Below are 15,138 nucleotides of genomic sequence, written 5' to 3' on the forward strand. Positions count from 1 at the left end.
AAAGAATGTGAGTACATGAGTATTATGTAGTATTTAAACATGTACAGGTATTGTACAAGAAAGAATGTTAGTACATGATGTAGTATTTAAACAAGTACAATATACAATATGTAATGTAAGTAGATGAGTATTATGTAGTATTTAAACATGTACAGGAGTTCTTCAAGAAAGAATGTGAGTACATGAGTATTATGTAGTATTTAAACATGTACAGGTGTTCTATAAGAATGTGAGTACATGAGTATTATGTAGTATTTAAACATGTACAGGAGTTCTACAAGAAAGAATGTGAGTACATGAGTATTATGTAGTATTTAAACATGCACAGGAGTTCTACAAGAAAGAATGTGAGTACATGAGTATTATGTAGTCTTTAAACATGTACAGGAGTTCTACAAGAAATAATGTGAGTACATGAGTATTATGTAGTATTTAAACATGTACAGGAGTTCTACAAGAAAGAATGTGAGTACATGAGTAATATGTAGTATTTAAACATGTACAGGAGTTCTACAAGAAAGAATGTGAGTACATGAGTATTATGTAGTATTTAAACATGCACAGGTATTGTACAAGAAAGAATGTTAGTACATGATGTAGTATTTAAACAAGTACATTCTACAATATGTAATGTAAGTAGATGAGTATTATGTAGTATTTAAACATGTACAGGAGTTCTACAAGAAAGAATGTGAGTACATGAGTATTATGTAGTATTAAAACATGTACAGGTGTTCTATAAGAATGTGAGTACATGAGTATTATGTAGTATTTAAACATGCACAGGTATTGTACAAGAAAGAATGTTAGTACATGATGTAGTATTTAAACAAGTACATTCTACAATATGTAATGTAAGTAGATGAGTATTATGTAGTATTTAAACATGTACAGGAGTTCTACAAGAAAGAATGTGAGTACATGTGTATTATGTAGTATTAAAACATGTACAGGTGTTCTATAAGAATGTGAGTACATGAGTATTATGTAGTATTTAAACATGCACATTCTACAAGAAAGAATGTGAGTACATGAGTAATATGGAGTATTTAAACATGCACAGGAGTTCTACTAGAAAGAATGTGAGTACATGAGTATTATGTAGTATTTAAACATGTACAGGTGTTCTATAAGAAAGAATGTGAGTACATGAGTAATATGTAGTATTTAAACATGCACAGGAGTTCTACTAGAAATAATGTGAGTACATGAGTATTATGTAGTATTCAAACATGCACAGGAGTTCTACAAGAAATAATGTGAGTACATGAGTATTATGTAGTATTTAAACATGTACAGGTGTTCTATAAGAAAGAATGTGAGTACATGAGTATTATGTACCGGTAGTATTTAAACATGAACATGAGTTCTACAAGAAAGAATGTGAGTACATGAGTATTATGTAGTATTTAAACATGTACAGGTGTTCTACAAGAAAGAATGTGAGTACATGAGTATTATGTAGTATTTAAACATGCACAGGAGTTCTACTAGAAAGAATGTGAGTACATGAGTATTATGTAGTATTTAAACATGCACAGGTATTGTACAAGAAAGAATGTTAGTACATGATGTAGTATTTAAACAAGTACATTCTACAATATGTAATGTAAGTAGATGAGTATTATGTAGTATTTAAACATGTACAGGAGTTCTACAAGAAAGAATGTGAGTACATGTGTATTATGTAGTATTAAAACATGTACAGGTGTTCTATAAGAATGTGAGTACATGAGTATTATGTAGTATTTAAACATGCACATTCTACAAGAAAGAATGTGAGTACATGAGTAATATGGAGTATTTAAACATGCACAGGAGTTCTACTAGAAAGAATGTGAGTACATGAGTATTATGTAGTATTTAAACATGTACAGGTGTTCTATAAGAATGTGAGTACATGAGTATTATGTAGTATTTAAACATGTACAGGAGTTCTACAAGAAAGAATGTGAGTACATGAGTATTATGTAGTATTTAAACATGCACAGGAGTTCTACAAGAAAGAATGTGAGTACATGAGTATTATGTAGTCTTTAAACATGTACAGGAGTTCTACAAGAAATAATGTGAGTACATGAGTATTATGTAGTATTTAAACATGTACAGGAGTTCTACAAGAAAGAATGTGAGTACATGAGTAATATGTAGTATTTAAACATGTACAGGAGTTCTACAAGAAAGAATGTGAGTACATGAGTATTATGTAGTATTTAAACATGCACAGGTATTGTACAAGAAAGAATGTTAGTACATGATGTAGTATTTAAACAAGTACATTCTACAATATGTAATGTAAGTAGATGAGTATTATGTAGTATTTAAACATGTACAGGAGTTCTACAAGAAAGAATGTGAGTACATGAGTATTATGTAGTATTAAAACATGTACAGGTGTTCTATAAGAATGTGAGTACATGAGTATTATGTAGTATTTAAACATGCACAGGTATTGTACAAGAAAGAATGTTAGTACATGATGTAGTATTTAAACAAGTACATTCTACAATATGTAATGTAAGTAGATGAGTATTATGTAGTATTTAAACATGTACAGGAGTTCTACAAGAAAGAATGTGAGTACATGTGTATTATGTAGTATTAAAACATGTACAGGTGTTCTATAAGAATGTGAGTACATGAGTATTATGTAGTATTTAAACATGCACATTCTACAAGAAAGAATGTGAGTACATGAGTAATATGGAGTATTTAAACATGCACAGGAGTTCTACTAGAAAGAATGTGAGTACATGAGTATTATGTAGTATTTAAACATGTACAGGTGTTCTATAAGAAAGAATGTGAGTACATGAGTAATATGTAGTATTTAAACATGCACAGGAGTTCTACTAGAAATAATGTGAGTACATGAGTATTATGTAGTATTCAAACATGCACAGGAGTTCTACAAGAAATAATGTGAGTACATGAGTATTATGTAGTATTTAAACATGTACAGGTGTTCTATAAGAAAGAATGTGAGTACATGAGTATTATGTACCGGTAGTATTTAAACATGAACATGAGTTCTACAAGAAAGAATGTGAGTACATGAGTATTATGTAGTATTTAAACATGTACAGGTGTTCTACAAGAAAGAATGTGAGTACATGAGTATTATGTAGTATTTAAACATGCACAGGAGTTCTACTAGAAAGAATGTGAGTACATGAGTATTATGTAGTATTTAAACATGCACAGGTATTGTACAAGAAAGAATGTTAGTACATGATGTAGTATTTAAACAAGTACATTCTACAATATGTAATGTAAGTAGATGAGTATTATGTAGTATTTAAACATGTACAGGAGTTCTACAAGAAAGAATGTGAGTACATGTGTATTATGTAGTATTAAAACATGTACAGGTGTTCTATAAGAATGTGAGTACATGAGTATTATGTAGTATTTAAACATGCACATTCTACAAGAAAGAATGTGAGTACATGAGTAATATGGAGTATTTAAACATGCACAGGAGTTCTACTAGAAAGAATGTGAGTACATGAGTATTATGTAGTATTTAAACATGTACAGGTGTTCTATAAGAAAGAATGTGAGTACATGAGTAATATGTAGTATTTAAACATGCACAGGAGTTCTACTAGAAATAATGTGAGTACATGAGTATTATGTAGTATTCAAACATGCACAGGAGTTCTACAAGAAATAATGTGAGTACATGAGTATTATGTAGTATTTAAACATGTACAGGTGTTCTATAAGAAAGAATGTGAGTACATGAGTATTATGTACCGGTAGTATTTAAACATGAACATGAGTTCTACAAGAAAGAATGTGAGTACATGAGTATTATGTAGTATTTAAACATGTACAGGTGTTCTACAAGAAAGAATGTGAGTACATGAGTATTATGTAGTATTTAAACATGCACAGGAGTTCTACTAGAAAGAATGTGAGTACATGAGTATTATGTAGTATTTAAACATGTACAGGTATTGTACAAGAAAGAATGTTAGTACATGATGTAGTATTTAAACAAGTACATTCTACAATATGTAATGTAAGTATGTAGTATTTAAACATGTACAGGTGAGTACATGAGTACTATGTAGTATAGTCCAGGAAGAAGAAATGACCTTGAGGTAGCAGCAGAGACCGTCGCCCTTCAGGTTGCCCTCTTTGTCCTTGTAGAGTTTGACCTTGTACTCCTCGGTGACGGGGTCCCTGGCCACGATGCCACACTTGGACATGAGCTCCACAAACTCCTCGGTGCTGGTGTCGGGGGGCAGGCCTGGCGGGAGCAGCGGCCAATCAGAGGAAGCGCCGAGGGCGGCGATGAGCGAGCGAGCGCGGGCCACTCACCTGACACGTACACGTTCGTGTTCTTGGTGTCGTCGATGTCGAACCAACCTGCCACACAACGTGGACGCCATTAAAGATGGCTGCCGTGGCCACGCCCACTCGTGTGTTTATCAGAGAACGCTAACAACGCTACCTGGGTCTGCTTTCCGCTTTTCCGCCTTCTGCTTGGCTTCATTGGCCGGACTCCCGTGCTGGTCTGGAATGGGGTCTCCTCCTCCTTTTCCTGGTTTCTCCCGAGCTGGAGGCGGGCTCTGTGTTGCCGCGGCGACGGCCGGAGCGCCACCGGCGTCTGGCTCGCCCTGGTTAGTGAAGCCATAGTTGGCCTGGTAGGCGGCCATGAAGTCCTCTGTGATCTGAACACAACATAGGTTGTCATGGAGACGCTGTCTTAACGAGTTGTGCATGCGTGTCACACGTGAAGCCATCTAGCTAACTTCTTAAAGCCATTTAGAATTGTTTTTATTTTCAAAACCAATACAATATTCATGGATTTTTTTTTTTAAATGTTAAAAATATAAATAAATAATAATAAATATGTCATTATTTTTTTAATGCTTGAATCTCTAAAGCAACATCAGATTTACCTGTTGATATATAGTAAAAATATTTATATTTAATGCCATTTTTGTTAAAGAAAACCCTGTTTTTTTTATGGTAAAAGCACAAAAAATGCAAAATTTCTAAGTGGAATATTTGATGTGAAGTAATTGGAGCCTTAAATAGGTAAATGATTTATAACATTGATTTAGATTTGTTATTATTATTTGAGAAATGACAGTTAAAAAAAATAATCCCACTTAAATTCTAAGAAATCCAAAAGGGCCCCACTCATAAAAGTGTTAAAATATATATATTTTTTATATTCAACACTTAAATCTCGAGATCAACTTCAGACCTATCCATTGATTAGTTTTTATTTTATGATCTTGTTTTGTTTATTTTATGCTCCTTTGTCAAACAAACAAAATATGCCATAATTTCCCCCCAAAATACTTCAAAGTGGAACATTTGATGTGAAGTAATTGGAGCCTTAAATAGGTAAATAATGTATAACATTGATTTAGATTCATTATTATTATTTGAGAAATGACAGTTAAAAAAATATCCCACTTAAATTCTAAGAAATCCAAAAGGCCCCACTCATAAAAGTGTTAAAATATATCTATTTTTTATATTCAACACTTAAATCTCTAGATCAACTTCAGACCTATCCATTGATTAGTTTTTATTTTATGATCTTGTTTTGTTTATTTTATGCTCCTTTGTCAAACAAACAAAATATGCCATCATTTCCCCCCCCAAAATACTTCAAAGTGGAACATTTGATGTGAAGTAATTGGAGCCTTATAATAGGTCAATAATTCATAACAACATTGATTTTGATTCATTATTATTAAAAAACAATCCCATTAAAATTCTAAGAGATCCAAAAGGACTCCACTAATAAAATTGTTAAAAAATAAGATACATTATTATTATATTTTTTATTTTCAATGCTTAAATCTCTAGATCAACTTCAGATCTATCCATTGATTAGTTTTTATTTTATGATCTTGTTTTGTCTATTTTATGCTCCTTTGTCAAACAAACAAAATATGCCATAATTTCACCCCAAAATACTTCAAAGTGGAACATTTGATGTGAAGTAATTGGAGCCTTAAATAGGTCAATAATTTACAGCATTGATTTAGATTCATTATTATTATTTGAGAAATGACAGTTAAAAAAATATCCCACTTAAATTCTAAGAAATCCAAAAGGGCCCCACTCATAAAAGTGTTAAAGTATATCTATTTTTTATTTTCAATGCTTAAATCTCTAGATCAACTTCAGACCTATCCATTGATTAGTTTTTATTTTATGATCTTGTTTTGTTTATTTTATGCTCCTTTGTCAAACAAACAAAATATGTCATAATTTCCCCCCAAAATACTTCAAAGTGGAACATTTGATGTGAAGTAATTGGAGCCTTAAATAGGTCAATAATTTACAGCATTGATTTAGATTCATTATTATTATTTGAGAAATGACAGTTAAAAAAATATCCACTTAAATTCTAAGAAATCCAAAAGGCCCCCACTCATAAAAGTGTTAAAATATATCTATTTTTTATTTGTAACGCTTAAATCTCTAGATCAACTTCAGATCCATCCATTGATTAGTTTTTATTTTATGATCTTGTTTTGTTTATTTTATGCTCCTTTGTCAAACAAACAAAATATGCCATCATTTCCCCCCAAAATACTTCAAAGTGGAACATTTGATGTGAAGTAATTGGAGCCTTAAATAGGTCAATAATGTACAGCATTGATTTAGATTCATTATTATTATTTGAGAAATGACAGTTAAAAAAATATCCCACTTAAATTCTAAGAAATCCAAAAGGCCCCCACTCATAAAAGTGTTAAAATATATCTATTTTTTATTTGTAACGCTTAAATCTCTAGATCAACTTCATATCCATCCATAGATTAGTTTTTATTTTATGATCTTGTTTTGTTTATTTTATGCTCCTTTGTCAAACAAACAAAATATGCCATCATTTCCCCCCCAAAATACTTCAAAGTGGAACATTTGATGTGAAGTAATTGGAGCCTTATAATAGGTCAATAATTCATAACAACATTGATTTTGATTCATTATTATTAAAAAACAATCCCATTAAAATTCTAAGAGATCCAAAAGGACTCCACTAATAAAATTGTTAAAAATAAGATACATTATTATTATATTTTTTATTTTCAACGCTTAAATCTCTAGATCAACTTCAGATCTATCCATTGATTAGTTTTTATTTTATGATCTTGTTTTGTTTATTTTATGCTCCTTTGTCAAACAAACAAAATATGCCATCATTTCCCCCCAAAATACTTCAAAGTGGAACATTTGATGTGAAGTAATTGGAGCCTTAAATAGGTCAATAATTTACAGCATTGATTTAGATTCATTATTATTATTTGAGAAATGACAGTTAAAAAAATATCCCACTTAAATTCTAAGAAATCCAAAAGGGCCCCACTCATAAAAGTGTCCAAATATATATATTTTTTTATTTTCAATGCTTAAATCTCGAGATCAACTTCAGACCTATCCATTGATTAGTTTTTATTTTATGATCTCGTTTTGTTTATTTTATGCTCCTTTGTCAAACAAACAAAATATGCCATAATTTCCCCCCAAAATACTTCAAAGTGGAACATTTGATGTGAAGTAATTGGAGCCTTAAATAGGTCAATAATTTACAGCATTGATTTAGATTCATTATTATTATTTGAGAAATGACAGTTAAAAAAATATCCCACTTAAATTCTAAGAAATCCAAAAGGACCCCACTCATAAAAGTGTTAAAGTATATCTATTTTTTATTTTCAATGCTTAAATCTCTAGATCAACTTCAGACCTATCCATTGATTAGTTTTTATTTTATGATCTTGTTTTGTTTATTTTATGCTCCTTTGTCAAACAAACAAAATATGCCATCATTTCCCCCCAAAATACTTCAAAGTGGAATATTTGATGTGAAGTAATTGGAGCCTTAAATAGGTAAATAATGTATAACATTGATTTAGATTCATTATTATTATTTGAGAAATGACAGTTAAAAAAATATCCCACTTAAATTCTAAGAAATCCAAAAGGCCCCCACTCATAAAAGTGTTAAAATATATCTATTTTTTATTTGTAACGCTTAAATCTCTAGATCAACTTCAGACCTATCCATTGATTAGTTTTTATTTTATGATCTTGTTTTGTTTATTTTATGCTCCTTTGTCAAACAAACAAACTATGCCATCATTTCCCCCCAAAATACTTCAAAGTGTAACAATTGATGTGAAGTAATTGGAGCCTTATAATAGGTCAATAATTCATAACAACATTGATTTTGATTCATTATTATTAAAAAACAATCCCATTAAAATTCTAAGAGATCCAAAAGGACTCCACTAATAAAATTGTTAAAAATAAGATACATTATTATTATATTTTTTATTTTCAACGCTTAAATCTCTAGATCAACTTCAGATCTATCCATTGATTAGTTTTTATTTTATGATCTTGTTTTGTCTATTTTATGCTCCTTTGTCAAACAAACAAAATATGCCATAATTTCCCCCCAAAATACTTCAAAGTGGAACATTTGATGTGAAGTAATTGGAGCCTTAAATAGGTCAATACTTTACAACATTGATTTAGATTCATTATTATTATTTGAGAAATGACAGTTAAAAAAATATCCCACTTAAATTCTAAGAAATCCAAAAGGCCCCCACTCATAAAAGTGTTAAAGTATATCTATTTTTTATTTTCAATGCTTAAATCTCTAGATCAACTTCAGACCTATCCATTGATTAGTTTTTATTTTATGATCTTGTTTTGTTTATTTTATGCTCCTTTGTCAAACAAACAAAATATGCCATAATTTCCCCCCAAAATACTTCAAAGTGGAATATTTGATGTGAAGTAATTGGAGCCTTAAATAGGTAAATAATGTATAACATTGATTTAGATTCATTATTATTATTTGAGAAATGACAGTTAAAAAAATATCCCACTTAAATTCTAAGAAATCCAAAAGGCCCCCACTCATAAAAGTGTTAAAATATATCTATTTTTTATTTGTAACGCTTAAATCTCTAGATCAACTTCATATCTATCCATTGATTAGTTTTTATTTTATGATCTTGTTTTGTTTATTTTATGCTCCTTTGTCAAACAAACAAACTATGCCATCATTTCCCCCCAAAATACTTCAAAGTGTAACAATTGATGTGAAGTAATTGGAGCCTTATAATAGGTCAATAATTCATAACAACATTGATTTTGATTCATTATTATTAAAAAACAATCCCATTAAAATTCTAAGAGATCCAAAAGGACTCCACTAATAAAATTGTTAAAAATAAGATACATTATTATTATATTTTTTATTTTCAACGCTTAAATCTCTAGATCAACTTCAGATCTATCCATTGATTAGTTTTTATTTTATGATCTTGTTTTGTCTATTTTATGCTCCTTTGTCAAACAAACAAAATATGCCATAATTTCCCCCCAAAATACTTCAAAGTGGAACATTTGATGTGAAGTAATTGGAGCCTTAAATAGGTCAATACTTTACAACATTGATTTAGATTCATTATTATTATTTGAGAAATGACAGTTAAAAAAATATCCCACTTAAATTCTAAGAAATCCAAAAGGCCCCCACTCATAAAAGTGTTAAAGTATATCTATTTTTTATTTTCAATGCTTAAATCTCTAGATCAACTTCAGACCTATCCATTGATTAGTTTTTATTTTATGATCTTGTTTTGTTTATTTTATGGTCCTTTGTCAAACAAACAAAATATGCCATAATTTCCCCCCAAAATACTTCAAAGTGGAATATTTGATGTGAAGTAATTGGAGCCTTAAATAGGTAAATAATGTATAACATTGATTTAGATTCATTATTATTATTTGAGAAATGACAGTTAAAAAAATATCCCACTTAAATTCTAAGAAATCCAAAAGGACCCCACTCATAAAAGTGTTAAAATATATCTATTTTTTATTTGTAACGCTTAAATCTCTAGATCAACTTCATATCTATCCATTGATTAGTTTTTATTTTATGATCTTGTTTTGTTTATTTTATGCTCCTTTGTCAAACAAACAAAATATGCCATCATTTCCCCCCAAAATACTTCAAAGTGTAACAATTGATGTGAAGTAATTGGAGCCTTAAATAGGTCAATAATTCAAAACAACATTGATTTTGATTCATTATTATTAAAAAACAATCCCATTAAAATTCTAAGAGATCCAAAAGGACTCCACTAATAAAATTGTTAAAAATAAGATACATTATTATTATATTTTTATTTTCAACGCTTAAATCTCGAGATCAACTTCAAATCTATCCTCTGATTAGTTATTATCCTTTTTGTTTTTTTTATGCCCTTTTGTCACAAAATGTATACAATATATATAATATATTTTACACTTTCGGGGTCGCGGAAGGTGGGGTACACCATGGATAAGTCGCCACCTCATCGCAGAATTGAAGAACTAAATAGGTCAATAATTCATAACACCATTGATTTTGATTCTTTATGATTTTTTTCTAAGAAATCCAAAAGGGCCCCACCATTTCATCATCAACACCGTTTGAAACAAATAGTCAACAACAGAAGGAGGTAACGTCCGCAGGAACCTACCACATAGCGAAGGACATACACTATTTGATTTCCTATTATGCAGCTCATTTTTATTTGACAGTTATTAAAATGTTTTGTGTGACATCATGCACAAAAGTGCACTTTATTTGTTTTAAACTATTGTAGTGGCGTTCTGTACAAAAAGTGCACTTTAATTTAGTGTTGTTTTGATATGTTATTTTAGTGACATCATGCACAAAAGTGCACTAATAGCTTGTTTTAAAATGTCTCTGACAATCTTGCACTTTCTGTTTTGGAAATGATAGTGATGGGTCCGGCAACACCGATGCATCGGCGCATGCGTCGAGCTCATAGAGCAAAACCCTGTGTCGGTTTTTAGAAAGTCACGTGACCGATCATGAGCTGTTTTGGTCACGTGACCGATACGCGAACTGTGTCGCACTGACGCCTCCTCTGTGCCCTGTGAGCGGGTCTTTTCTACAGCCGGAGAAATAATAACTAAGAAGAGAAAGCGTCTAAAATTGAATACGTTGGAAAAACTGTTTTTTTTTTAATAAAAATGTGTAAAAAAAAAAAAAAGAATAATTTCCAGGTCCACAAGCATCCTCATTCACAACACGTTCTCTTAGATTTCCATGTTATGATACATGTTCACATTATTTATTGACTGTATCGAAAAAAGATAAAAAATATATTTTTATTTAAATGAAGTTATGAAATAATCCTAAATGAAATACAATGACTTGGTTTATATTATTGTATATACTAGGGCATAAAATCAGTTTCAGTTGAGTCGGTCCATAGGTTGCCTGTAGGGATTTTTAAAGTCCAGCAGATGTCAGTATTTAGTGACACAGTATCAATACAGTTTTGCAATGTGTCGAAACTAGAGATGCGCGGATAGGCAATTATTTCATCCGCGACCGCATCAGAAAGTCGTCAACCATCCGCCATCCACCCGATCTAACATATAATCAGAACCGTATCCGCCCGCACCCGCCCGTTGTTATATATCTAATATAGACGATGTGAGGTTATAAAGCTTTTGCCTGTTAAAGAAAGGAGACTGATCCAATGCAGCACAGACATTCGCGTGCCACGCTGTCACGGCCCAGACGCACACCAGTGCGCAATCATATGGGAGCCGCGCTGAGCGCACCTCCAAGCGCGTCTCGCTGCCGGCGACGGCCGGGTATGGGCCCGACGCTCCAGCGCCATCCATTTTCAGGGCTAGTTGATTCGGCAGGTGGGTTGCTACACACTCCTTAGCGGGTTCCGACTTCCATGGCCACCGTCCTGCTGTCTATATCAACCAGGGTGAGCCCCACCCCTTTCGTGAGCGCACTGCGCGCGGAGTGACCCGTTACGCGCCCCCGGCAACAGGGGTGGCGGGCAGGTAAGCTGCGCGGGGGGAGCGCGCGGAGTGACCCCTGTTACGAGCCCCCGGCCACGGGGGTGGCGGGCAGGTAAGCTGCTTACCTGCTGCGCGTGACGCCGGCCGCGGCGGGGTGTCGGTGCGGTGGGCGCGGTGGTGACCCTGGACGTGCGTCGGGCCCTTCTCGCGGATCGCCTCAGCTACGGCTCCCGGTGGGGCCCTCTCGGGGGAAGGGGCCTCGGTCCCGGAACCCGGCGAGGCGTCCCTTCTCCGCTCCGTAAAAGTGTCCATCTCTTCTTTTTTTTTTCTTCTGTTGTGGCATATGCAGCAGGTGCCTGCTCGTTTTTCGTATGTGGGTAACAACATTTAACTATCTATGTATATTTCCGAATTGGTTTAACTGCCACCCGCCTGAATCTATTTAAAATCTTTTTTTTTTTAATTTCATCCGCCCGATCCGCGGATAATCCGCGGACTCCGCGGTTGTGCCCGCAAACCGCGCATCTCTAGTCGAAACGCTTCATGACGCCTCATCAACCCATCACTTGGAAATGACATGAATGTTTGTGCCACTGCTTAATAACTGTTTAATAAATACACTTTTGCTAAATTGACTTATTGTGATTTCCCTCTCTGCATGAAAGTGTAAAATGAGCATATATTAATGCAGTATGAAGAAGAATGTTTGAATGTAGACACATAGAATCATCATACTGCTGTGATTATATGCATCAAGTGTTCATTCAAGGCTAAGGCAAAATATGGAGATATATATCGTGTATCGTGACATGGCCCAAAAATATCGAGATATTAATAAAAGGCCACATCGCCCAGCCCTAATGTAGAAACATAGAATCATCATACTGGTGTGATTATATGTATGTAGTGTTAATTCAAGGCTAATGCAAAATATTGAGATATACAGGTAAAAGCCAGTAAATTAGAATATTTTGAAAAACTTGATTTATTTCAGTAATTGCATTCAAAAGGTGTAACTTGTACATTATATTTATTCATTGCACACAGACTGATGCATTCAAATGTTTATTTCATTTAATTTTGATGATTTGAAGTGGCAACAAATGAAAATCCAAAATTCCGTGTGTCACAAAATTAGAATATTACTTAAGGCTAATACAAAAAAGGGATTTTTAGAAATGTTGGCCAACTGAAAAGTATGAAAATGAAAAATATGAGCATGTACAATACTCAATACTTGGTTGGAGCTCCTTTTGCCTCAATTACTGCGTTAATGCGGCGTGGCATGGAGTCGATGAGTTTCTGGCACTGCTCAGGTGTTATGAGAGCCCAGGTTGCTCTGATAGTGGCCTTCAACTCTTCTGCGTTTTTGGGTCTGGCATTCTGCATCTTCCTTTTCACAATACCCCACAGATTTTCTATGGGGCTAAGGTCAGGGGAGTTGGCGGGCCAATTTAGAACAGAAATACCATGGTCCGTAAACCAGGCACGGGTAGATTTTGCGCTGTGTGCAGGCGCCAAGTCCTGTTGGAACTTGAAATCTCCATCTCCATAGAGCAGGTCAGCAGCAGGAAGCATGAAGTGCTCTAAAACTTGCTGGTAGACGGCTGCGTTGACCCTGGATCTCAGGAAACAGAGTGGCCCGACACCAGCAGATGACATGGTTTGGTTTGCATTTCCTTTGGAAATCGAGGTCCCAGAGTCTGGAGGAAGACAGGAGAGGCACAGGATCCACGTTGCCTGAAGTCTAGTGTAAAGTTTCCACCATCAGTGATGGTTTGGGGTGCCATGTCATCTGCTGGTGTCTGTGGGGTATTGTGAAAAGGAAGATGCAGAATGCCAGACCCAAAAACGCAGAAGAGTTGAAGGCCACTATCAGAGCAACCTGGGCTCTCATGACACCTGAGCAGTGCCAGAAACTCATCGACTCCATGCCACGCCGCATTGACGCAGTAATTGAGGCAAAAGGAGCTCCAACCAAGTATTGAGTATTGTACATGCTCATATTTTTCATACTTTTCAGTTGGCCAACATTTCTAAAAATCCCTTTTTTGTATTAGCCTTAAGTAATATTCTAATTTTGTGACACACGGAATTTTGGATTTTCATTTGTTGCCACTTCAAATCATCAAAATTAAATGAAATAAACATTTGAATGCATCAGTCTGTGTGCAATGAATAAATATAATGTACAAGTTACACCTTTTGAATGCAATTACTGAAATAAATCAAGTTTTTCCAAATATTCTAATTTACTGGCTTTTAACTGTATATCGTGTATCGTGACATGGCCCAAAAATATCGAGATATCAATAAAAGGCCATATCGCCCAGCCCTAATGTAGAAACATAGAATCATCATACTGGTGTGATTATATGCATGTAGTGTTAATTCAAGGCTAATGCAAAATATTGAGATATATATCGTGTATCGTGACATGGCCTAAAAATATGGAGATATTTATAAAAGGCCATATCGCCCAGCTCTACAGGTTAGTTGCCCATTGTTCACAATTCTTCCTTAATATACGCAAGCACAGAAACATGGGATGCTTTAGCTGCGAGATCAACAGGGAGGTCTTACTTTAGGGAACCAGGCCTTCTTTTCGTGGTCCCAGTCATACACGGTACCGTCGTTTGGGTCAGTGTAGGTGTTGGGGTCAGAACCATCATTGCTCCCCCTGCTGTAGAGTTGTTGCATCCTCAGCTGCTCCTCAAACTCTTTGTTGGCTTCACCGCTCATCTGCATCATAACAATCATTATCATCAACAATAGCCAGCAGAAATCATTAAAAAAAAAACGAAAACTCGGTTGACAGTAAAAAGTCGTCGTCGCAATTGTTGGATATGACTTTAAACCATGACCAAGCATGCATCAATATAGCTCTTGTCTCAAAGTAGGTGTTCTTGTCTTGCGCTCCTATTTTGGTGGCTTTTTCTCTTTTTTTGGTATTTTCCTGTAGCAGTTTCATGTCTACCTTTGAGCGATATTTCCCGCATCTACCGTATTTTCCGCACTATAAGGCGCACCTTCAATGAATGGCCTATTTTAAAACTCTGTTCATATATAAGGCGCACCGCATTATAAGGCGCATAGAATAGACGCTACAGTAGAGGCTGGGGTTGCGAGACCTGTTGTGGCTCAATATTGGTCCATATATAAGGCGCACCGGATTATAAGGCGCACTGTCATCTTTTGATAAAATTAAAGGTTTTTACGTTCGCCTTATAGTGCGGAAAATAGGGTACTTTGTTTTAGCAATCAAGAATATTTCAGTTGTTTTTATCCTTCTTT

At 34.1% G+C, this 15,138-nt stretch overlaps 1 protein-coding gene across 1 annotated transcript in view; it reads right to left on the bottom strand.

Moving 5' to 3' along the window:
- htatsf1 (HIV-1 Tat specific factor 1) overlaps positions 1–15,138 on the bottom strand; it is a 33,926-nt gene that overhangs the window by 11,418 nt on the left and 7,370 nt on the right. Inside the window, exons 2-5 of the mRNA XM_061962951.2 lie at positions 14,428–14,586; positions 4,463–4,682; positions 4,330–4,377; positions 4,104–4,258 (exon numbers count right to left, since the gene is read on the bottom strand). Of these exons, the coding sequence (XP_061818935.1) occupies positions 4,104–4,258; positions 4,330–4,377; positions 4,463–4,682; positions 14,428–14,586 (582 nt within the window). The remainder of the gene's footprint in view (positions 1–4,103; positions 4,259–4,329; positions 4,378–4,462; positions 4,683–14,427; positions 14,587–15,138) is intronic.

The sequence above is a fragment of the Nerophis lumbriciformis genome, linkage group LG09 (genome assembly GCF_033978685.3).
Source record: "Nerophis lumbriciformis linkage group LG09, RoL_Nlum_v2.1, whole genome shotgun sequence".
Taxonomy (NCBI): Eukaryota; Metazoa; Chordata; class Actinopteri; order Syngnathiformes; family Syngnathidae; genus Nerophis; species Nerophis lumbriciformis.